Here is a 27644-nt window from a genome sequence, read left to right on the forward strand (position 1 = left end):
TCTGCTCCATCGAAGGTCCTCACTAGAATACTACTGAACAGAATATCCAAAGCTGTAGAACCTATTCTCCGGAGAGAGCAGGCTGGCTTCCGTCCTAATCGCTCTTGTACGGACCAGATCAATACCCTGAGAATTATACTTGAGGAAGCATCAGAATGGCAACGCGAGATATACCTTGCCTTTGTCGACTTCGAAAAAGCTTTCGACACAGTCAAATGGTCTAGTATCTGGCGCCGACTAGAAGAGATGGGTGTTCCAGCCAAGATAATTAACCTTCTGATGGCAATATATAAGAAATACGCATGTAGAGTGACGCATGACGGGCTGATATCGGACAACATTGATGTACGCGCGGGTGTAAGACAAGGCTGCTTGTTATCCCCTCTCCTGTTTCTGGTGGTACTGGACGGCATTATGCACAAAGTCAACGATGGAAAGCGTCGCGGGATAGAGTGGGGGTTGACCGACCAATTGGATGACCTGGACTACGCTGACGACCTGTGTCTGCTTAGCCATAAGCGCGTTGACATGCAGTCCAAACTAAACGATCTCCAACGTGAAGCTGCCCTGTGCGGACTCAAAATTAATATCCTGAAGACCCAGGAAATGCGCACTGAGGGAACAAATCAGCAACCGCTGACGCTGGGACCAGAGCAAATTAAGCGTGTCCAGCAATTCACGTATCTTGGCAGTGTTGTGTCCAATACTGGAGGTACCGAAGAGGACATCACTTCGAGAATCGCCAAAGCTAGGGCAACCTTCGCGCAGCTACGACCCATATGGCAGTCGGAAGTGCTAACACGTGGAGTGAAATTTAAAATATTTCGCTCCAACGTTAAGAGTGTCCTCTTATATGGGAGTGAAACGTGGAGAGTCACCAAAGATATCTCGCAGAAAATCCAGGTCTTTGTCAACCGCTGCCTCCGACAAATTCTGAGAATTCACTGGCCTGAAAAGATCTCCAATGACCAACTATTGGAACGCTGCCACGAGACACCGATTTTCCGCCAAATCTTACGCCGTAAATGGACATGGATTGGCCACACTCTTAGAAGGGACACCTTACATATACCCAGGCAAGCCCTGGAGTGGACTCCGCAAGGGAAAAGAAAACGTGGCCGACCTAGACAATCCTGGCGTCGTTCCGTGGCAGCGGAGGCTAAGGCGATCGGTTTGACGTGGCCGGAGCTGAAGAGCGTAGCCCAAGACCGTACGCGATGGCGGCGCACTGTGGACGCCCTCTGCCCCACATAGGGGCCATAGGACCTTAAGTCAAGTACCGTGAGATAAAATTAATAAGTAAAATAAAAAATACCCTTTTATTTTCTATTTAAAATTCATAAGAGAGTTTTAAACCAAAGCTTGTCACAAGAAAATGACGTCAATTCTTACAACGTAAATTTATTTTGCTGTTATGGAAACCTGAGATAAGTATTGTTCTCAAATTGCACGAATGTGTCTACTGGGATTATGTTATAAAAATGATACGCTTGGTTCATTAAACTATTGTTATTTTAACCTTGAGTGTGAATAAGATTCTCATTATTTTAAATAAATGCCTATTAAAGGGTTTTAAATTGTTTGTTATCTAATTAATTATCGATATAATAATGAATACGATATTTAAAAGCATTAAGTAGCAGTTTATTATGAATGGTATAAACATTAAACACGCCTGTTATCAAAAAAATGTTATCGTCAGTAAAAAAAAATCTTATAAACATTAAACTTTATCCACATTCACATTACGTAAAGCAGCCAAGAAAAACTGCAAGGTCGACGGATTCAGAGCTGAGTCAGTGTGAATATTTGCCAGATATTGGTTTTGGTTATATTCATTTATTACGTCCTTATAAACTTGATGCAATGAGTAATTCTGCAAATTATGACATATTATGTGCATAAATTACAATAATGAAGTCATTATTCTGCTCTAAGTATTTTATATTTAACTCTGTTCTCGGTAGTTCTAAAGAATCGTAGAAATAATATCGCTCGTTGGACGAATCAGGGACCCTTTTAGATTACTGTTAGTGGTAAAGATCCCTTGATCAAACTACGAAGAAACTACGTTTTGTCAACTCTGGCTTTGAAAATTATTATCAGAAGCGGTTATTTGTATTACCCCCGAATAATATGTCAGGAAAAGTTAAAAGAAGAAACAAAGGAAATTTATTTTATTTTGCCCCGTTTTTGTACAGATTATAAAACTTGTGGCTAGTCCAGGAGCCGGTGGTCTGCTGTACGATCATAAATAGAATAATACATAATGTTTCACCTCGGCACAGTTCCGACGGTAATTTTAGAGTATTACGTTATCAGCGCGCGCTCGCGTAAACATTATTATATAAACAGGCTCCTGTTTCTTAGTTACGTTATGAAGTTATTCTGGTGCATTGTGTGCATGCGCTTAGCGTCCATTCATGAAATAAGCTCAGTTTGTCGTTAAGTACGCTCAGACATTTTTGTTGATATTTCTAACAATGCGTTAATGGTATACGTTGAAATGTTAATTAATTAATGAGAGTATAATATTCAAACACACGTTTTATTTCAAACACTGAGAGATGTCTGTTTCAAGTGACCAAATGATCTGATAAAATTCTAACGATAAAACGTAGTAATAAATTTTTATACGTATCCTACTAATATTATAAATGAGAAAGTTTGTGAGGATGTGTGTGTGTGTGTTTGTTACTCTTTCACGCAAATACTACTGAACCGATTACAACGAAATTTAGCACACATTTAGAGGGCAACTTGGATTAACTCATAGGATAGGTTTTATCCTGGAAATGCCACGGGAACGGGAACTATTTGGGTTTTCCTTTGAAAACACGGGCGAAGCCGCGGGCGGAAATCTAGTACATCTATAAGTACAAAGCCATATTGCTTGATTGCAATATTACCTAGTCTTTGTTTTAATAACATCAGGCTAAGAAATAAGAATCCAAACAATGCTTATTTATTCCTGTAACTGGTGCAGCTTTCGATAGCACTCGTGTGTAAGGTATTTTGCACCTTTCACTGAATGGATTCAAACTCATACGTCCAGTTACAATGCTATACATAATATTTATTTCTTAGTCTTACCAGGTTTTTTATTTTAAAAATAAGGAAATGAATACGGCAGATATAAAATTATACTTCATAAAAACATTTTAATATAATCTTATAGGTGAGTCAGTAAACAATTAATTACTCATAATATTCAAATATAGGTCCTCTATCTGAAGAACTACCAATCCTCATATGAAATGTTCGTAAATAAAAAGTTAAAAGATTCCTATTCGAATGTGATAGAATTGTAACGATGTTTTATTTACTTACGACAATATAATTAAATTTTCCATATCCTGCGATCCAAGCATGTCGATTTCTAGGGTTTTTAAGATGATATGTAATTAGTAAAATTGTAAATCTGACATGATTAAAAAAAGCAACTATGGAGTTTCTTGCCGATTCTTCTCCGTAGATACTGCTTTCCGAATAGGTGGTAAATGTTAAAAATATGTACTTAATGACGTTTCAAAAGTGCTTCTAGAAGAAGTCTAATTGAATAAATAATTGTTTGAGTTTGAGTTTGAGTTTGATATTTTGGAGTTTTTATGTTATCGATTACCATGATGACTACCACTACTACCAGTCGTGCTTTTATTTGTCTTGTTTTATCTCTGTTTAAATAATATATAGCATATCTTGCAGTGGAGTCCAAGATAAAGTAATATTTGCGCACAAGCAACAAATGAAGCCTTTTGTTCTGCGCTAATGGGCGAACTGAAAATATTGAACATTTTGTTGTTTCACTTATAAGGACAAGTTCACTTTCCTCACTTAGAGGTACTGGTTAGGGACCTCATTATAATTTAACGGGGTAATGATTTACTATGGGAATACATATTTGCATTTTGTCTCAATTTTTTTATTATTGTCTTTGTCATATTAAGTATTTACTCCCTCTTTTAAAACAAGACTGACTTACCTTAAATTATTCATGCTCTTTCGTATTTTTCTATTCGACCAAAAAAGTCCAACCAATTTTATATTGTTACGCTGTTATTATATTTATGAACTTACATTACAAATAAACAACAGGCGAGTATAGTAGATATCCTGTCATGACAAGACACCTGTTTCTTACAAGATGCCGAAGTGTGATAACATATAACATGGGATGTAGTGTAAGAGCTGGCGAGCAAAATGTGTAATGTATCTATTTTCGAATAAGGATAAACTTTTGTCCATTGCAATTCAATTTTATCAAAAAGAATTAAATTATTTTATTAATATACTTCAAAAGTAATGCTTAATAGGTCGGAATGAAAATCAAATACATAATTCATTATTTTGTACATAGTAAAATTTTATAATTTTTCCAATCATCATGAAATAAACGTTATCGGACAGACTTACCTACGTTACTTTATCTTATCGGCAATTTGGATGCTGCATACTGCATAGTAAAGTGAATCATTGTCATCCATACTAATATTATAAATGCGAAAGTAACTCTGTCTGTCTGTCTGTTACTCAATCACGCCTTAATTACTGAACCAATTTGCATGAAATTTGGTATAGAGATATTTTGATACCCGAGAAGGCTACTTTTTACCCCGGGAAATAGGATAGGTTTTATCCCGGAAATCCCACGGGAACGGGAACTATGCGGGTTTTTCTTTGACTGCGCGGGCGAAGCTGCGGGTGGAAAGCTAGTTATATTATAAAATTCATATTAATTAATTTTTTAAACATTCAGAAAATTTAATCATAAAATATGTACTTGTCAACATCTCGATGCTGGACTACAATACACGGCTGTAGGAAGGGCACGTGCGCGGGCGCATCCCGCCGCCAGCCGCAGTGGGAGGGGGAGGGGGGGGAGAGACAGGTGACGACTGATTTAATTGGAGGCCGACAGAAATACCGCCGGCTCGTGTAATTATACAATCCTTCCTGTAAGGGATGCCCTTTGAATAGATAATGAAGCAAATTAGATTAATTATGTGTTGTTAAGCAGATTAAATTCTAATATGATAGAATTCGGAGATTTTGATGTAAAATGTCAAAACATTTCTATGGTAGAGAAAGTTCGAGAAATATTATTAATGTAAAATGTTAGAACAAAGTAATTATTCTTTAACTACCTATGTTTAAAAATTATATTGTTTTCCTATAAGGCATTTAATTTTCATTTCCAACCTTACAAGATTTTTAAGCAAAGCCTCTAAAACCTAACATTAATATCTAACCATCGCGTGTTACAAAGTATTTAATATAATAATTTGAATAATTAATAACAATAAAAAACTGGTTTAACTGTAATCTTTTGAATATATTGTTGTTAAATAATTAACAAACTATTACAACATTGAAAACCTTTAATATCCCGAACAAAGACGGACTTCACTACCGTGAAATGAGTTTTATTCATACGAGCTTCTAACGAAGAAGCAGTTAATCTAATCGAGATTATAAAGATGGCGCGTCACGGTATACACTATACCGTGTGTGTGGCCAAAGGTAAACTATGATCCCGGTACGGTGACCATGCGTTTCGGATCTAGATTGCGTAATTATCTTTAATCATTATTTCAAATTATTTTAAAAATAAATTGTCTTATAATTACTATTTTAATGTTTATCAAAATATACTTAGTCAAAAGTGAGAAGAATACTTCGCATACAAATTGATTGACAGAGACAAACTAAAAAAACATCCATCGCTAGTACATAACACAGAGAAGATGTATTTGTCATAGTAGGCATCTTCTATGGCAAATAACATATATAACATATATAAGCATTAATATTGGATGAATGTATACGTTTTATTGAAACTTTACCATTATTTATGACAAAACTATTATTTTAAGCGTAAATGTAACATCATGCGAGCGATGATTAAAATCCGACAAAATCAAAAACGAAGGTGACTCCAACGATATAGTCTAAACAACGTCCGATGATTGCTGCTTCATAAATTTCCTCACTTTACATTGTAAATACACGCGTGTAATGTAGAGGAAAGAGGCTGTAAAGTCGGCACATACGTAATTAGGTAACAAAAACCAAGATTATCTGAATTTTATGAACCTTTCTTTACTGAATAATTTGTTGATCTTTCATCAGAATTAACTAGCTGGTGTAAATCCTGATAAATTTATACTAATATTATGAAGCTGAAGAGTTAGTTTGTTTGTTTGAACGCGCTTATCTCAGGAACTACTGATCCGATTTGAAAAAATCTTTCGGTGATAGATAGCCCATTTATCGAGGAATGTTATAGGCTATATATATCATCACACTAAGACAAACAGGCGCACACAGGTGCGCAGCTAGTTAAAGAATAAGATGGTCTAATATATACTTATCCCATAATTTAAAAAGATAATATGCTTCAAGCTTACTGCTCAAAAGAAACAAAAGTTCGTGAGGAGATGATAAAAGTTTGTGTACCTATCAAATATTTATTATAGGTGATAGAAACTGTCGTGATTTGCAGCTTTGTGAAGGTGTTACCGATTTTTGTTAAAGGTGCCAAGAACTTTGTACTCACTAAGTGTTTGTGTCCCCATACTAGATAGTTTCAAAACTTCTTATGTTACAGGTACAATAACATTTTCTTAGTCTTCTAATGATTGAAATAAGTTAAACTAGTGATGAGTTTATACCTTGAACCTTGTTAAAATGAGTATGATTATACAAAATACAAATTAGCCAGTAAGTCAGCGGGGTCTGAGATAGTCATTAAGATAACTGACGATCGGCGACAAGGTGCTAATTGCCGTTACTCGACTTGTATATGTATATAACTTGCTCTTGGATTTTTATTGAAAGCGACGTCTTTTAAAATATTCTTCGTGTGATAAGTATGTGTAGGAATTGTTTCTTTATTAATTGGTATTTGATATCATCACGAAATTTGAAATTCTAACGACTTCAAATAAAATGCATGATTAATAAAGATTTTTGTAAGCAAAGCCATCGTATACATTATTTTATAAACAGAGAATCACAATTTTCTTTCTGATTTAAACCAAGTTTCTAATGGACTCATATGTTTGCAATTTCATTCAACAAGAATCATATTATTACATCTTCAATCTTGCAAATCATTACTTTCTGTCTCCTCTCATTTACAATGCTGTACTTCTCAAACAAACCTTTAACATTATCGTTATATGTATCTAAAATGCAAGCCATTGGTAAATTAGTACAAGGCTACACTCCCACGTTTCCTCGTGCTCTGGCCAAGTGTGAACTGACGAGAATTGAACCATTATTAACGAGTAACGCAACTCTGCTATAGTTTTGAATTTGAACCAAAATCTCCAATAATTCGTGAGGCGATTTGTTTAGACCGGATTTGTAGGCGTGTTCTCTTTTATTATCAATGATATATTACAGAGGTGTCTCTGCATTGGAAAAATATTTTGTTCGTTAGTATCGGACCTGTATTATTTAAATCAGAAGTCAATCTAACTAAAAAATGAAACTGATTTGTTGAATTGAAACCAGAGAATCCATTTTAACTACTCAATTTGAAACACGTTGATGACGACACACTTCTATAAAATGAAGTCATCTCTCTCCAAGTTAATACAAGAAGATAAATCATACATTAATAAACCATAATCACCTCAATAAAGTATCATATTAGCAGTCTATTTACAATTATTAAACTTAGGGCTTAGAGCCGCCTGCGCAAATCACCGTTCCAATAAAAATGCGTCCCACGCGTTGCTTCACCTTCATTTGCATTTGGGATCAACCGAAACCGTGTGTTGGGCAATTTTGTCAGCCATAAACGGGACTACATTGTTTTCTTATCGACCTTCGAATTTAACAGGTGCTATTGTATATTTTATGCTGCGTGGACAGAAATTATCAGCTCATGACTCAATTCATTCTTTATATTCATATAATGTATGTAGTTTCAGCAAGTCGTTTAGCATTGGAATTCTTAACGTATAAAAATCTAAAAAATGGGACGAACATGAGGTGGAGCACAAAATATGATCAATTACATATTCTCTACAGCTAAATATTAGCCTTAAAAAATCCTGTAATTAGGATAATAGAAATAGCATGCCATTTAATGGCAATAACTTTCATTCCAGTTATATCTGATAATATAACTGGAATGAAAGTAAATATATGTAATAACAGGAAAAGTATTCAACATCTCCACCTATAGAGACCTACCATTTAGAAGAATGTGACATAATGTCTAATTATATTACCGATCTTGCAAGTCCAGATAAATGTATTTTGCTGCAGCTTTCGCGTGCTTGTCGCAATTCTCACGAGGACGTCTCATTATGTGCAATCTTCTCATTGAGGCAATCAGCCGGACGCACCCTATGCGGGGGGACACTGCTTTTTTGCTTGACTTTGTATTGGGGTTTACAAGACTTCTAGTTCTATAAGATGATGATATAAATATATGTTAGGCTTAGCTTAGGAGAACATTGCGTTTTATGGATGAACAGATTTGCACTAAATCGTATTTTAAAGGAGGTCTCACATCACTTGCCCTTAGGATAGGATTATTTTTCCTACAAATAATTTCAAAACATTTTAGTGCATTACAAGTGCATTATAGTTTGGTCTATACATTAATTTTGCTATTCAATGTTCAAAATTTTAAATTTTATTCACGCAAGACAGTCGCAGAAAACACCAAAACAAGCCTATAGAATGACACAGCAATGTAGAGTTCTGATTGAAATACGGACAGTTATATCTTGCTAGACCAAATTAAATTAAGAACCAGTTACATTAGCGCCTGTTTTTGTTTCTTGGACCAATATGGTCAATCTAATCTACAAATTAATCACTAGTAAGTCAGCAAGTGACGTCTGACAGTCAGAGGGCACAACGGTCAGACAAAATTAAATCCTTTCGTCATGCGGTTTTTGTAAAGCTTCAGTTTATTGACAAACTTGTACAGATTCATTGAGTTGAATGTACTTTGTTTTTAACTGTCAAGGTTATAAACGCTAAATACGTAGTTAGAAGACTTTTTTTCTTAAAATACAGCAGCAGAACCATATTTATAAAATTATACAGTGTTTACCTATCCTAAAACTGCTTAATTACATTCATGCGTTCATAAAAATATTTAAAATAACATTCTATATAATCAAACCTTTATCAAGTACCGTTTACAAGTACAATGGAATAATTATAACGTCACACGGAGTAGGAATGCAAATACACGTGCAGAGCGTAGTCTCACAAGTCGCCGACAGGTGCAGTTCGCCACATGCCCTGGAAATTATTTACTTTAGGCTTTAGGCACTAAAAGCTGGTGCGCAATATTTTTGAACCTTTTTATATCTTGAAATACACCTGCTTCTTATTAATTTAATTTGATATTAAGCTAATGTGACTAAAATATAAAAAATAAATATTGTAAAAAAATCTCTACATTTAATGTAATGTACTGACAATGATGTATTAAACAAACAATATTTGTTTCGAAAAATCAATAAAACCTTCTAGTAAAATCACCTTCAAACTATGGATATTTCATATTCCTGTGTATTTGATCTAAAGGAACAAACTACTCTATAATAGGGGACAAATCAACTCTGCACACATAATCTCAGATAAAGGTTAGACCACATCGTGACTAATTGAGACATTCTGAGACCCGTAAAGGGTGCGCCCTTACATTCTCTACGGTCAAGGTAACCATTATAGATAATGGATATTCAATGTGAAATTCACCCTATTACTAGTGAGGAAGGTAGCATTTGCAATATTTATCCAGGGTAGGGTCAGATATTACATGATCATCGACAGATAAGCAGTTTGTAGAGGAATTGCTTGCATTTTTAGCGAAACCTCGTTATTACCATTTTCTAGAAAACAATTGATAATAATCAGACATCAGTTCACATTCTTTATAATTAATTGTTTAATAGCCAGGTAAAATCTTGTGTATCTCAAATTATATATAAGCAGCTAGTGAGTGAAAAAAACTCATCTCTCGCAGAGGATCGAACGCTGTGTTCGTAAACGTAAATCTATCAATGCAATAAATACGTTGATGTTTTTAGCATTATTTCTTTTCCGTGTTCCATCTTCTCATATAATTCAACTCAAGTTAATGAAGAGCAAATAAAAACTTCGCATAAAAGTAAATAACGGCCATATTTACGGTCTTGTAATCATGAGCTAATAAATCAAGTTAATATTTCTCGATCAATCACACTCACAATTAATGGGACAAAGAGAGCTGAGCTCATTGACATTATGTTGACCTTTTGCTTGTGACAAACGCTTGGGCCAATCTTTACTTTGGGGTACTTTTTTGTGGTATAGAATAGAATATTTGTGGAATATTTAACACCCTTAAATGGGAACGAAGGTATCTGGGGGTTTCTTACAGTGAAGATTAAATATGACTTGTAAAATTGAAAAAAAGGAAAGAAACCGCCTTACTATAGCGTAATAACATATGTATAAACATATGTTATTACGCTATAGTAAGGCGAACACGATGAATCTCTAGAAAAGCAGCCAAAAGCAGGCCAAAACTAGCAATCAATAAATCATTGCAATTAATTCATAACTGCTGGACCCATATGGCCGTGCGACGCCAACATATTGGCAGTTGGCACATGGTTGGTACATAGGTGTCATTGTTTTCTGAGGAATGTCCTGATACGCATCAGCGGCGAGAGACAATCAATTATGCTGCGTCAGTACGCAGCACCGGTATGAAAAGTACGATTTTGAATATAATTACATAACGTTTTGCTTGTAGGTTGTAGGGCAAGACACTTCTTAATACTTTCTTAATAATATACCTATAGTTATAGCGTTTATAGTTCATAGACGACTACTACCATAACAATTCGACGACTAGTTTCATATTATTATGTGGATACGTATGTAGGCTTAACATATTTTTTGGGAGCCCGAAAGTGTTAATATATTATGTATATTATCAACTGATAATATACATTATACATAATATATTTCCAATACAATTATTATATATTTAGAACTAGCTTCCGCCCTCGACTTTGTACGTACGTGCGTCCCCGTTTTTCCCCGTTCCCGCAAGAATTTCGGGAAATCCTTTCTTAGCGGATGCCTACGTCCTAACATCTACCTGCATGCCAAATTTCAGCCCGATACGTCCAGTGGTTTGGGCTGTGCGTTGATACGGTTGATAGATCACTATATCAGTCACCTTTGAGTTTTATATATATAGATTGATAATCCGACTCGACGTCGACGTCAACGACGAACTAAAACAAATTATTTTTAACATACCAAGATACAATTGTGATAAATATTAAAAAATATTTTAGTTTACAATTATCGCGCCTCGTCTAAGGTCAAACATTCGATCCCGGCTGAACACACAAAAACGTTTTTGTGCTTTTCTTAGACATTGTTGAACACATTTTAATAACCTCTTTATTTGTTACTTTGTACGAGTTTCTTGAAACGTTATCTTTTTATTTAAACAGTGGTTAATTGTTACGGCTGTTTTGCAAACGCTCTACTTAATAAAAATGTTTGTTCTCAGATTATTTGAAGAAAGTAGAATTGTTTGGCAGTTTTGGCTATACAGGGTGTCCCGTAAGTAGTGGACCAACGGGTTATGGGGAGTAGAGGGACTTATTATCTAACAAAAATAATAAAATTTATTGTCCTAGACCATAAAGTTTTTGATTTATGTTTTATTTTCAAAATTTGATAAAAATATCATCCACATAAGCTTAATATGACTTTTACCATTTCTGTTTTTATTTTATTCTTATTTTTTTGTTCAAGGTTGTTAAGAATACATAAGTCTTCCTAATTAAAATGATACTCAAGCATAATTAACAACAACAAGAAAATTAGACCAAAAATAGAGCAAAATTTTACGTTTTAAAGTTTACGGACTGAAGTTTGAACAAAGCTGGTGTAAAAAAAATGTATGGTAACCCTGTGGAACTTTATTTTAAAAACTTCTACATCTCATGCAAATTACAAAAAGGTATAATTATGTGGTATAAAGTATTTAAAAAAATGTTAAATTGGCGTACAACATTCAAATTAGAAATTATCAGGTAGTCAACTCATTAAGTTATTCCGAGAATTATTGCGTTTATGGGCGCGCGCTGGAATTCTTTTGTATTGTTTCTGGCCAATCATAGACGATACTTGAACCCACTATTATTTTCTTTGACTTTCAACTATTTCAGTGACTTGCTTATAGCTCGGAACTAGCTTGATCCCGTCATTACGATATTATTCTTTGTTGAAGTACGCTTGAATTTGGATGTTGTTCGACTTTGGTTTTTTGAAGGAAAATGCTTAATACATACACTCCACGTGAATATGCAGAAAAATGTTTGATGTAACAATGAAATACTCGACAAGCAGCACGTGTTTATCGTGAGCGTTATCCCTATCGGGATTGCTATCCTGATCACCGATTTTTTCTCAGAGTAAATAACGCATACCACGAAGGTCGTTTTCCTGGAATTGGAAATCGAGTAGGAAGGCCTAGATCAGTCGATGATCGTCTAATATTGACAGAAGTAGAAGAAGATCCTTCAACTAGTACTCGCGGTATTGCTAGACGCACTGGTGTACCAAGAAGTACAGTGCATCGCATATTGAAGGGAAGTAATTTACACCCGTGTCATGTACACAAAGTGAGCAAGCATTGATACCAGGTGATTATCAATGACGAATTAATTTTTGTCAAGAGATGTTTCGTCGATGCTGACAGGATCAAAATTTTTTTAGCTCAATAATTTTTTTTTAACATTTCTGCATATTGACGTGGAGTGTATGTATGTAGTAGGCAATTTTCTTCAAAAAACTAAAGTCGAACAATATCCAAATTCCAAATCACAAGCAAAATCAGTGTCCAATTCAAGCGTACTTCAACAAAGAATAATATCGTAATGACGGGATCAAGCTAGTTCCGAGCTATAAGCAAGTCACTGAAATAGTTGAAAGTCAAAGAAAATAATAGTGGGTTCAAGTATCGTCTATGATTGGCCAGAAACAATACAAAAGAATTCCAGCGCGCGCCCATAAACGCAATAATTCTCGGAATAACTTAATGAGTTGACTACCTGATAATTTCTAATTTGAATGTTGTACGCCAATTTAACATTTTTTTAAATACTTTATACCACATAATTATACCTTTTTGTAATTTGCATGAGATGTAGAAGTTTTTAAAATAAAGTTCCACAGGGTTACCATACATTTTTTTTACACCAGCTTTGTTCAAACTTCAGTCCGTAAACTTTAAAACGTAAAATTTTGCTCTATTTTTGGTCTAATTTTCTTGTTGTTGTTAATTATGCTTGAGTATCATTTTAATTAGGAAGACTTATGTATTCTTAACAACCTTGAACAAAAAAATAAGAATAAAATAAAAACAGAAATGGTAAAAGTTCATATTAAGCTTATGTGGATGATATTTTTATCAAATTTTGAAAATAAAACATAAATCAAAAACTTTATGGTCTAGGACAATAAATTTTATTATTTTTGTTAGATAATAAGTCCCTCTACTCCCCATAACCCGTTGGTCCACTACTTACGGGACACCCTGTATAATAGTAATTAGTAATTTATAAATTTTATAGAATTAATATAATAGTATTTTAATGTAGCTGTTTTATGGGAAATTGACCAAGTAAAAAATATGAAAATGTTCTTTTATAAATCTTAAAAAACTATTTTAGGTTAGTTTTAATCAAAACTTAAATAAATAAAACATCATGCACACCTTATATTAACCATATAAGTACATTATATTTGAAATTGCGAATCCTTTGATAGTTAGCGACCGATAACTAAAGATTAGTATTCAAATGAGCAAGACAAAATGGTAACACTGTAGAATACATAAACGTTATCATGTTCATGTTTACCACCTTCGCTCCAGTTACACAACTCGACAAATATGTTGATAATCATTATCTTCGTCAACGTTAATTGTTTTGACTCTCTTAATACATGATGCAAGCTAAAGATTAATACGTCTGTCTGTATGAAAATAGAGTATAACTCACTCTTCGTAGTAACATAATATAAATCATAGAGTAGGCTCGTGATGACGTACTATGACAGACAATGTAAACTTTTTTCATTTAAATCCGTGAAGATATTACCAGTGAAAGCCTCTTAATTCTCTAAATTTTATAGTACTTATGTATGAATATCCAGATATCAATAACTCTTCCATATATATTGGGAAAATGTGAACTCTACAAAATAAATGTCTTATTAGTCTAATTATATAGGAAGTCAATTTCGTTAGATTTTAAATCGTTTTGAATCGTTAATCTCTCTAGTTTCATTATAAAAAGGTCTTAGGAGTAACGTCAGTAAGTATTAATTTTAATATTAACATGATGACGTCATGCAACAGTCATGGTTCCAGTAAGCAAATTTGACATTGTTGATTCGTTTCACCAATTAAAACTGCGACAGACGCTGAGTGTACATGTACGAACATACGAACTATATATTTATTACTGAATGAATAATTTGATGTATAATTTTCCTCCAATATTAGTCTGGTTTACGTCTGTTGCGGTTAGTTCTGTGGTTGTAATTTTTCTTATGAAACAATCGAACAGTTGTGGGAATAATTATTATGAATTGAAGTATTATTGTATTTATTTCACACTGGGCTTAAACTTCATTCAATGCCCATATTTTTAATTCTTATAAAGGGCACAGTTTTCTGTTTATTGGTCTAATATTCACTTCAGCTTTTGACTTCACTATTATTAATTAAAAAATGTTGATTCTTTCTTCTCTTTTTTTTGCTTGATTTTTCCCTGCATTATTTTTTTAATATTTGTTGAAAAAACCTTGTATAGCAATAGAATTATATATACTACCTACTTTAATATATTCCAGTGCAAATACTAAGTATAATTTGGAAAATCCAAAAGTGCACGCCTCATAATTTTTTTTAATAAATATTTATTAATTATTATTTTTGTTTATTTAATAACAATTAAACCACATCGAATCAGACCCTGAAAAATGAAAGGGTTCTATTCCTGAGCATACTCAAGCGTAAGAGAAAAAAAAAGACTCGATTAGTAAAGTATTTCGGTCGCTATCGTGTTAACAAGAAAAAGGATCCGCACATACAGACACACGGACGTCCAAGACAGAACTTTTTTAAACTGTTTTTTAACTAGTTTAAATAACAAAAATGACATCAAAAATATCATGAACGTTAAAAATAGTGTTTTTTCTTAATATGTGTGTGTATGTATTATCTTACAAGTGCAATGTATGATACATAAAGACATTTTAAGTTTGAAAAATCAGATGTTTTGCGCGAAGTGACAGTAGTACCCACCTCAACGCTTCGCTTATGAGGCGTGCAATAAACAATTTTATCAGCAGTCGTGATGCAAATGATAGCGATACCTTGACGAGATTTGCGCGACTCGGAAGATCTTGATTGAGGTCTAGCAAATGGCATTATAATGTCTTGATGCACTGTGTACTTGACTATTTATATCGGTTACGTGGACCAATTTAGCACCTTGTTTGTTTCTAGTTTAAAAACACTTTGACTAAGGATTTAACAATGATTCTTGTAAGATTAGTATGGTTGATCAATTTACTTATTCAGTTGTTACCTATTATTATAGTGGTCTAATATTAATATTTTCAACTTCACATCTTAAACGTGACATGTACAATTGAGTTTACAGACTACATACATCAGAAATGTTAAAAAAAGAACTGCGGGCTTCAAAAAAACATAATATAAATAATTAATTAATGTGGGTATTACTTTCAAAGCATTTGAAATGAGCTTAATCCTATACGTCGGTTTCCCATAGACACGTCTTTCGCGAGCGAAGCCGGGAAGGTGTGATCGCACCAGAAATAGCTCCCTCTTCCGTCGACCGAAATATCTTTGTCGCCGGCGCACGCGCACGCTCGCAGGATATTCTAGGAGAAATGCGTATTCTTTTATGGAAAAATAGTGCATAGAATTGACCATATTGTTCTAACAAGTATTTGTAATGGCCTTTAGGATATAATTATAACTAGACATAGAAATGAGGTTTGCTAATAAAACGAAGACTTGTATGATTTATTCACCATACTTATATAAACATAAAAACTTAAAATTAATAACTTATATACAGTATTTAATTAGATATAATATAGAGTGTTAATACTTGGTAGAGTCGTCGTAGTAGATACGTCCTTTTTCACATTAAATTAATTTCCTTAATCCTTGAAGAATCCAGATCGAGAAATACAAAATTTTGGGACGTCGTCAGACTCAGTGCTTTCCATTACCAAAAAATCTAGTTCAATCTTCTATCAAAACTTCATACTCGAGCTACTAGTAAACCACAGATCCCAAAACTATAAACAAACGCTGTCAACAGTGAATCAGTGATACACAAATACGTTTTGGCGTTGCGAACCGGCGCGGGCGCTTGAACCCGCGCTATATGCGTGCTGGCGTTGCGCCAGCGCACGGATTGTCTGACCTTATTGTGCTGGATTTGTAATTAATATGCTGGATGCTAGGGGATAGGAAATTATTAATTAGTGTAAATTATATTTTCTATGGTAACGATATATTGTGGTTTTGTTGGTATCTAATATCTATTAACGTAGTTTGATCTTCTCTTAATGTCTGCTTATATGGTTCTGTAGCTCTACAAAGTGTCTGCAAGTTATAAAGTTGTTTGATTTTAAGATTTGGTATAACTACGCACTGATGGTTCGACTCGTTGAACATATTACACAGTCTAGTAGAAACAAGAAATCATATTTATTATTTTTATAGTTACCCAAAGTACCAACTAATGAATGCAATTTCTCCAGGATCCTAGTGGGAGCGCCAGAAGACGAGCCCTACCACGTGAACGGAGTGCGGAGGCCCGGCGCGGTGTATCGCTGCGAGCCCGGCCGGGGCTACCCGTCCGAGGACTTCGCCAACCCTCTGCAGAGCTGCAGCCTCATGGAGTTTGATAAGAATAGAAGTGAGTACAAGAGCCATGCATCTGGATTTATTGTTAAGGAAATTGGTAGGGGGTAAGAGAAGGTAAGAGTGGTTAACAAGCAATTGGATGTCGTAGAGATACTCGATTTCAAAGCCTTTTTATACATGTAAACTTCTACTTTTATGATTGTTTATGAATAGCTACGTTTTGCAGGTTGCTCTAGTTTGTGCATTTGGTGGGTAGCATAGCGGAATGTTTGAAAACAAAACGTAAATATATGTAAGATTAAATAATACACACGAAAAAAATCTTGGATAGCGAGTAGCGACTTCTAAAAATAAACAGTGACCCAGTATTACAATGATTGTGTGTTGTTTGTTAACATATTATGAATGGATTGAAAGAAAATTTGGCACAGAAGCGATGCGTATATTTTAAAGAAACACGTAACTCTTTACCGAGACTTTTTTTTGTAACGCGACGACAATTTATTTTAAAAATAAATTTGTTTTACACGTAAAATATATGTTATTAGCGCAGTTAGCGCATAATCTAAGTACCATCAAGCAAACACATATTAAAGTGCAATCAGTATTATAGTAATAAATGGATAACCATCAACAACTTCCTCTGTATAATCTAAAATTATAAAGTTCTGCGAAGTAATAAGATAATATTTTTAAAGCGTCCATTTTATTTTTAACCAGAACGCCCTACAACTATTTACGTCAAACGTCCCGAGATAAACTAAGTATTAGGTTCACGTTTCTGACCTTCCACCCTTTTGCAACCATGAGATGTCACAGTCATCTGACATGCCTAAACGTGCAACAAATTATAATTGTACCCTTTCCATTTACGGTGAACTATGAGGCTGGGAAACAAATCACCTTTCCTGGCGTTCAATGGATAGGCATTTCTCTTACTTGTGGTGAGCAGGATTTATGAATGTGTTCGGTTTGAATGGCGATGCTCCCGCGCAACGTGACAGGCACTGCGCACGCGCTTTTGATTTACAATACCCACGTTTAAAGGCTTTTTGATATTTGTCAGGAAAATCAAGGGTTTTAAAGAACTATTCTTGGGAGTTGATAGCTTGTTCAGAATATTTTGTATCGAATCGAATATATATTTTTCATTGGGATTTGTTCTGCATTTTATGTACCTATTGCTTTTTTTTGTAACTGAACGTAATGCACGATTTTTCTGAAAATCTAGTCATCCGCTCCTTATAAAACTACTATGACTGATAAAAATGAATATAAATTCTGGCTAAAGCGGTTCGATGAGAATAGCAGTAATTCAGGAGATGACGCATTGATGTTTCAATGTGATGAAGATGTATGTCATTCAGAAGTACGACATAATTAAAGTTCACAAATTGCAGAGACTAGAAACAGACAGTTTATATTATTCCCTTATTGTTACAGTACGATTAGAATGACAATCTGTCTTTTCTATTGGGTATTCATGAACTTGAACTTTTTATAGCAAAAGAAGCATCCTACGCTACTTTTGAAAAAAAAAAACTCAAAGGGGATGAAACAGGAAAATCAAATTTGCAGGGGAACGACTGTCGCACCATAACATGACTTGCCCGCAAATTTAATATTTTTTTTTATCAATGCATGTACAAAGCTCTTATTGTATTTTATTGATTCAACTTTTAATAAGTTCGTTAATCTCAACTCTTAAATACGTCTCCCAACTCATAAGGCAGTCTTTGTTGTGAACGGATGCAATATGTAACGTCTGCAGATAGCGCCATGCAAAACGTTTGTCGTCTTTATTACTTTGTCAGTTTAAATACAGGCATTGTATCGGGGATAATATACCCATAAATAGTTCATGCACGAGCCGGACAAATGAGACTTGCGAGTGTACTTTGATAGATCGTGTTTTCTTTTGAAGCGTATTTAAATGGAGCTTTCTTAAATGCAAAAATCGATTTCAAACTTTTATCAACCAAAACTTTTATGCTATTGTATTGTAATTGTATGTTATCGTCGTTAAATTTAGGTTAATTATATTTATAGCTAGCTAGTGCCCGCGACATATGTTTTTATTGTTAGTTAAAATTATCTCATCTTCTCTGTGAATCTCACACGATTCTTTCATCTACGATTATCTGACGTAAGTTAACTTTCTACCGAAAAATTAGATCTGGCATTGCTAATGAAATACGATTACGTTACTGGTTTGTGGGTCAGCGGTGGGCGTCCCGTGGGGGGACCGGTCAATTCGCTACCGATCGTTTAATTGGAGTCATTGAAAAGGTATGGTGTAGTTGTAAAATTGTTGCATAGCTTTTATATCGTGGTTTTATTGATAGTATAGTTTGTTATGAGGTGTCATCTAAAGATGTAGAGATCACACTGATTGATTTGTCTTAAAATTATACATCGCTAATAATATCCTGTATTTATGTAGGTACCTAGGAAATTGAATACGTAATACCAAATTTTCATTTCCTAAAATAAGCAATAGCTCAACGTATGTTTCGATTCATTTTTTCTTAAACATTTATATATCTACAATACCAAAATTATTTTAAAGCAAAACACACAAAATATTATATGTAATTGTGTTACCTCAAACAAAATGCTTGAATAAAAAAATCTGTAATCACGTGTAACCTTAAAGCTCATATTAAAAGGTCATGTACCCTTATCCAAATTGCCGTATTATCTATCCCAGGTTCTCGGCTTTATCTGGTAATAAAAAATCTGTACTTTATAATGAAGTGACGAGATAAAGCCACTCGATTGTTTACAGAAGCCATCGTCGATTATCATGCTTGTGAAATATCACCGGTACGATAAGAAAGCTTAAGGGCTTGGTCTAGTAGTGCAAACAAATGCATCCTGTCATCCTATATGTAAATAATACAAATGTACTAAGGGAAAGTTGCTCCACTTAATTTTTAAAAATTAAATCATTCGTATGCATAATTTAATATTCGTAATAAGTACCAAAAATGACAATTTGAAACAATTTTCGTGAAAATTACACCGGGTAATTTTTTTTTATCAGTACACAAAATTTGCGAATACTTTCTATTGATATCTTCAACTTTATGTTTATATAACTGATCAACTTTTACAAAGAAATTTGGACGAAATATAAAAAAAATAAGCTTTCCATACAAAATGCAGAACTCAATACATTTTTTTCGACCTAAGTTTCTTAGTGAAAGTTGTTCAGTTTAACTAATAAAACGGATAAACAAATTTTGTATATAATAAAAAAAATGTAATGTTTGTGTTAAATGAAAACAAAAGATATTTATTTCTGACTAGCTTCCGCCCGCGACTCCGTCCGCGCGGATGTCAGTCTTCGCGTCTTCTACAGATTTATTATATTATGTGTAATATATAGATTTATATTGATAAACCTAATAAATCTTTTGCTAGCATTCTGATGCTTTATCGGTTGCACTGGATTTATCTCTTTTTTTTTCAATCGCTTGAATGATATAGGATGGGTTCTTGATGGGCATCGAATGCTGAAGTCTCGAATCAATCAATTCTGACAGTAGGCAATTTATGTAAAATCTTGATAATGGTCCATCATATTATTTTGCCTAAACGTTAAGTACATACTTTTTTATATATTCTATTTTTAACGAATTATTCACTCCAGTCCAAACAGCAAATAAGCAGACTTCTGCTTCTGCAACGTTTAGTTGTCCCTGAATTTAGAAAAAATAGTCATGATTCTTATCTATGACAAAAGTGTTATTTTTTGCATTGTATTTCAAATATTAAATTTTTTTTAACCGCATCTTCCGCATTCATGTCTTTTGCCGGAATTGGACATTTAACTTCTACTAGTCCCATTTTCCCTTTTTGATATGGGAGTGTATAAAGTAAATTTTTTAGATATTTCTCGTTATACTTTTAAAAAGTTATTATTGTCATTTTGCTCATTAGGTAAAGTAATTTCGATATCAGTTTTAAGTTTTTTGATACCTGCAATAATAACGTCATAATCGCCTGCACATACTTATCGATTACACCCTGTATACAATCCACCATCCACATTCATAATGTTTTCCTGTCCTCCTCTCCTTTACGCTGTTCACCGATACATTTGAAATGAGTAAATCTGCTACCACTGAAGGATGTTTCATTGTGATCAGCAAATTTTCACCACTGTTGTCGATTATTTGTTTTTCATTTTTAATCAGCAATTGGGAATCATCAGTTTTGTTTTTTGCAGATTGGTGATGTACCCTAACAATACGTCGAAAAGGGAAAGCATCAACGAATTATCGTTTTCGTCCTCTTTTTTTATTCTTCGCGTCTTTGTTACTTCTGTTTGTTTAGTTCTCAACACCCACTGAATTTTCTATGTTATTGTGATCTTCCATTACATCTGAGTTTTGATGATGTGATGATAATCCATTCGTTTTAATATTGGTACTTAGAGTTGGTAGACTAAACTAGAAATGGCGGACTAAATTTGTCAGCGCGTCTGTAAGATCAGAATATAAAACCAACATCCTGTATTTAAGTTACAAAATTAATAATCAAACAACATTAGCGGCATGTTGTTTGATTATTAATTTTGTAACTTTATTAACGTTGAAAATGACTAGAAGAAAAAATTAAAACACCTCGGATCAATTTTGGAGTAAACAAATCATTTTCCCCGTATGGGGATTTCCCCGGATGAACTTGGGAAGTTCAAGTTCTCAATACAAGTTTATATTATATTTCGTATTTCTCAAACGAAAAATAAACATTTTTGGAACTTCAAAAAAATTATATTATAAGAAAATTTATGAGCTTACTTTAGTTTTAAAGAAATATACATCCCTTTACTGACACCCCGTAAAATAAAGAAATTGTTGCCAATCACCTTTGCAATCTATTTGGTTTCATTAACTATGTTCTAAGATAATTTTTTTTCTAGTAACTAGTTACACGCGTATTTTTTTCGTTTATTTTCCATATCGAAATCAAATGTTTAAAAATACGAATATTTGCACAAAACTAAGATAAAAATAATCAATTAACAAAAATATTAAATTTAATGAAGTAGAGCAACTTTCACTTCGGTATGAAGGAAAATCGAGCGTAGAGCACACGTCAGAACGCTCCGGCCCAAGGAGCGCGACTAAAGAAATTCGCTAGGATTTTTCCTAATTATTTTAAATATTTTTTTAATATTTAAAGAATTATCAAAATTAAAAAAAAAATTTTTTTAAAGGATTAATACTCATTGGTCTTCAACCAACTCGAATAAATTAATGGAAAAAATAACTTTTAGCAGTATTTATCAATAGATTTTGTAAGGCAAAAAATGGGAAATTTAATGAATTTATAACGTTCTAATTAAGAAAATCATAAGTTTTTCGGCAATTGTATTCAGCAGTTTTTAATAACGACTATATAAAGATAATAATGCGCTGATCAGATTGTGTAAATTGTAATCGGTTGCAACGTAGTGAGTGCACAAACTTAGCTCGAAATGTCTTTGGGGGAAAGAGACTTATCTTGAAGGCCTGATTAAGGTAACATAAAGTAACTTTATAAATGTGAAAAAATTCACGCGCATTGCGTATATAACACTAATTGATAAACAAGAAAAAAAAATTCAGTTTATCATTTCATTAGCCTGGAAAAAATTGTCAAATAACTTGTTGAAAACGCAATTTTGCTAGACTGCAGCCTTAAGATAGTAGGGAGGGGTGTTGGATATCGATAGTCTTATGGCTTAAATGCATTGGTTTTTATTGTTTGTACTAAATTAAATAGTTGAAGTTTGAATAAGATTTATTTAATGTAAATGATAATTTTATCTAATAACCTAGATCTATAGGTAACTTCAGAATTACCCATTCCACCAGTAGCATAAAACAACTTAAAAAAGCAATTATAACTAAAAGAAAATGTAATGTATATAGAGTCTTTACTTTTTAATTTACTCACTAAAAATTCTAGTTTTCAATAGGAATTTCCAAACAACATTTGTTGCACATACCATGATGAATGGTTCGACCAAAATATTTGCATTAATAATTTAATGTTTATGCAAATTATCGACATTTACCGCACAACCCTATAAGGAATACCGTATCGTGGTATTTCATTGAACCCGCTTATCGATAAGTATCAAATTAAACAATAGAGCACCCAAACTGCACTGAACTATTCGGTTACGGTTATGTTAATATATCTCATAATCTATAGTAATATTATCTAGTATCTATAGTACTATGTGTGGTTAATATTAATAAGTAGGATATGCGATAAAATCTTACTATTGGCTTTAATATCTTCCTCAGTTATTTGAATAAATAAAGAAAATTATCTCAATATCTATTTGTATGTAAAATTTCATTCAAATCATTGTTCAAATTAGTTCTGTAGCATAACAAAATAAATATATTATGTTGACAATTTACTTATTTCTCTGATTTGTTGCTTACATTACGAACTTATTGAATAACACAAACAAAAGCTTTTGCTATCAACAATTACGTAGTCAATTTCACTTCCAAATGGCACTCCACAATAAAAGAATATATATACATATTCACATAGGACACATACCTATTAAGATTGCACCTTTTACTATATCAAGCATGCTTAAACCAGGCATAGCCAAACCATTCAACAGGCGAACATTCCTTTACGGTCTATTTACACTGCTTAGCGTTAGTGCAAGCAATTGTCTTGTGCCCTAATTACTTGTATGTCCCTTCACGAGGCAGTTCGCAGTTCGCACGACCGAGCCGTGATCGTCGCTGATAAGAGATAGCTTGATATTATCTAAAATATAGGAATGATTAAGGAATAAATAATAATAAACACTGTTATACAATATATTATATTATATAATATGATATTTCATATTACACAGGAAAAATTGGAGATATATTGAATATTTTAAATTCTTTAAATTTTAAAGAATTAAAAGCAAAAAGTTCAATACACGTTAGTTAACTTAGGTTTGGATATTTTGAATTTATAAGGAAATTGAATAGGTACATACACATGATGTTTATAACTTACGTTAATACATACTTACTTTTAATCCCAACTGAACCTCCGCGAAGGCTTCAACAGCGGCTAGATCAACAATATTATTATGTAAATTTGTCAACATATTCCCTCCCACATGTTAACCAAATTGTATCATTACTGTAGTACATTCAATCGGTACAGTAGTCATTAAAAACACTTACGTAGGCTCGATATTTGGTTGCGTGGGCCCACGCGTGGGACGTCCGCCATTGACAAGTTAAAAGTGAGCTTTCGATTTTATATCAACGCCGTGGGCTTGCCACTCGCGGTAAGCTCTTATTTGTTTTCAATTATGTATACAATGCTTTTGTTTTATTGATTGTATTGTTTGATTTGTTTAGAAATCAACAGACCATTAAATTTTCACAAGCGATTTACTACTTAGTTTATAGTTTAGCACATGAATAAAAGCTTTTAGGATAGTCTTTCTTCAATACTCTTTGGTGTACTTCAAGGTATAAAATTTAATACAGTAGTTCTCATCTCTTCATTTCGGTAACACATTCTCGATGTCCTTGACGTTGTGATCCTCCATCCTGATCACATAAGATGACGCGTTTGCTCAGTTGCCTCCCATACCTAAAATAATATATGTTTTTTTTATTGCATTGCCCATTAATCATACTTGCAGCAAAGGTATAGTCCAATTGGATGGTAAAGTTTCTTGATTGGAGATTTTGGGACATATTCAAAAGCTTTACGTATCTCTGAGGCACCGGGACTTCTAACCTCTTCCTTCCTATATACAAAAAATCGAGACATTTGTCCTGCAAAGAAAGCGTGTCATCTAACATTTACCCAACGATTAGTACTAACTGTGGGTTTAGATGTGCAAATCGATGGAGTAGGCTCTAACGCGCTATATCCGGTGCACAAGGCCTCTCGAAATGGTCGCAGATGTTAGGTGATCATGATCGCTAATAGTGTAACGGTTTTTGAGAATATTTGTTGTTAAGTAGATATAATAAGATATATTGTTGTATATGGAACAGATTATTTCGATAATCTAGAGTATAATTTTCTTGAAATTTCAACAAATAACATATTATTTAGAGCTTTTTATATTTATAGAATCCTTAAATGTTTCTAAAACTTCGAACACACACTACCTATATCTATTTATTTCGTTAATTATAACACCCATAACGGTAAACGTCAATTCCGTTAAAAAATCCTTTTATTTATAAAAATGTCACAGTAGAGTAATTAATGATGAATGATAATCAAGATCTGTCATCTGGGCTTCCGTAACATGATCCAGTTTCCGCCGGCCCGTTTGACGGGGCCGTCAAAATGTTCAATACTATTACCATAATTATGTAACTTTAATAATGTGTTCATGGTTTTAATATCTGTGGCTAACATGGTTTATATTGTGATTTGTCTGTGGTTCTTGCGGAAGAGATAAAAAAGGAAAGGGAAATATTATTACGACTACTTCTGAGAGATGGAATGATGATAATAGGACGATGAATCAGGGAAATTACAAATTAAGTATTAATACTAGTATAGCATTATATTATCTGTGGCATTACATATAAAAATAATAGTATATAATCGGATACTGGTTGAGTGTTTTTAAGGAATTGATGAATAGGTAGGTATGAATAGGTAGATATTAGACATTGCAGAAATACTCGGTCTATAATATGCTATCGTGACAAAACTTGCAAGGGTGAAACAAAGGGTGGAAAGTGTAGGGAAAGTTTGATGCACGATACCGTGATTCATATAGTCATACCTAACTATAATTATTTATTTAAATGTTCATATTTTGCGAATAGCAAATATCACCTCAAAATCAAATAAAAAGATTTAAAAAATAAATAATACATTTAAAAATTATATACATAATATGTAATATTATAAATGTGTCCTTCTCAGTTGTTTAATATAGGTTACAACATTGTAGCAAGTTAACATTGATTATAGACTACAAGCCCGCATATGAAAAAAATATGGGTCAAATGAACCACCAGGGGTCATATCTAGAACGAAAGAAGAGCAAAAAATAATAAGATTCATCACTATGCCGTCACTTGTAAGCTGTCCAACTGAGTGCAGATGAGAATTGAAAAGTACAGGTAGACTCGGTAAATTTTGGTCATATATTTTTGTACGGCATTCTTAACCATCGATAGATCCATTAAAAATAATAAGAAACCGCTCAGTGCCGTACAAAAATGTGGGTCCACCAAGTCGGAATTTTTATTTAATTTCCGAGAGTTACCGGGGGTAAATTTGGTCATTTGACCATGTACGGCATCTGTGTCATACTATTGCTATACTGCTTTTAATCCATTATTCCGCAACGCCGTACAAAAATCATGGGGACAAGGGGAAAAAATCGAGAGTTGCAATCCCCTCTCTTTCCCCACTCCAGGGGGTCATTTGACTAAGTACGGCTTCGGTTCCAAAACATTATCTAGCACTCAAAAGTACTATTAAAAGCAATGCCGTCAAAAAATAATTGTTCTTTTAAATGTATACCAATAATCATCTTAATTTCATCGAATTCTTGATATAAAGAGCTGTAAGGTCATTTGACCCTGTACGGGAACTTTTTTTTTAACATGATATTGTAAAATTCGATTGTTGTATAGTATTGCCGTTCAAAAGAAACCGTTCTAAAAAAAGTTATAGAGAAATGCAAACCCAGAAATTTTGTTAAAGTTTAAACATCGTAGATTAATGAAATATAATAGTTTTCTACACTTTATTCGTTGTTGTAAATAGTATTAACATAGATAAATTAGGAAAAAACGATGCCGTACATTTTTGTGCAGACCACATCTTTTAGGCTGATGAAAGCGACGAAAGCTACAATTTTAAGGGTGCTTTATGGCCATTTGATACAGTACGGCATTAACATATTTTTACCCAACTACGGCAAAGCAAAAGGAGGGTTATGGTTTTGACAGGTCATGTATGTATGTTCATCTATTCCCTCGTAACTTCTAAACTACTTATCAGAATTCGACAAATGACATATCATTAGAAGCGTCTGAATTGTTCACTGGATAATCAGTGACCAGCTAGCTAAAGGCTATATGGGGTTTCACAAAATCTAATGTGGCGCCCTCTAGCGGACAAAACATACAGAGTAAAAAAATAAAGTTAAGATAAATATGCCGTGTTTGGTATCATTTGAAAGCGCTTTACTTGTACATTTTGAATATGTATATATTACTAGCATCTGCTTGTGACTTTAACTGTATTCATGGGCTGATTGAATATAATTCACATCTTTTCGTTCATAGCTTTTTTATTAGTTCATCAATTTAACGGAGTCCATTCCACTTGACTCCGACTTTCCAAGGTGATAATTAACCACCTCGAGCTTCTTAATATTAATGTATATTTATATTTTATTAGAAAAATATAAAGCAAACATTTCGTTATATGGATTTTTTCTTTTTCAGATTTTTCCCCTTTGAACCAACGAAAATGTACGGCACATGAAAAAATATTATCTATGCATAAAATACTTTAAAAATAAATTTATTTCGTGTTGTGTCACATGACCCCCTGGAGTGGGGAAAGAGAGGGGATTACAACTCTCGATTTTTTCCCCTTGTCCCCATGATTTTTGTACGGCGTTGCGGAATAATGGATTAAAAGCAGTATAGCA

General features: G+C 33.5%; 1 protein-coding gene across 3 annotated transcripts in view; it reads left to right on the forward strand.

The window, feature by feature from the left end:
* if (integrin subunit alpha inflated) overlaps positions 1-27644 on the forward strand; it is a 96915-nt gene that overhangs the window by 9822 nt on the left and 59449 nt on the right. For all 3 annotated transcript variants that reach the window (XM_089699540.1, XM_089699541.1, XM_089699542.1), the window contains exon 2: positions 16861-17018. In XM_089699540.1, the coding sequence (XP_089555666.1) occupies positions 16861-17018 (158 nt within the window). The remainder of the gene's footprint in view (positions 1-16860; positions 17019-27644) is intronic.

Source organism: Colias philodice, chromosome 9, assembly GCF_061535455.1.
Source record: "Colias philodice isolate Cphi_HAF_F1 chromosome 9, ilColPhil1 Martin Lab GWU primary, whole genome shotgun sequence".
In the NCBI taxonomy this organism is placed as follows: Eukaryota; Metazoa; Arthropoda; class Insecta; order Lepidoptera; family Pieridae; genus Colias; species Colias philodice.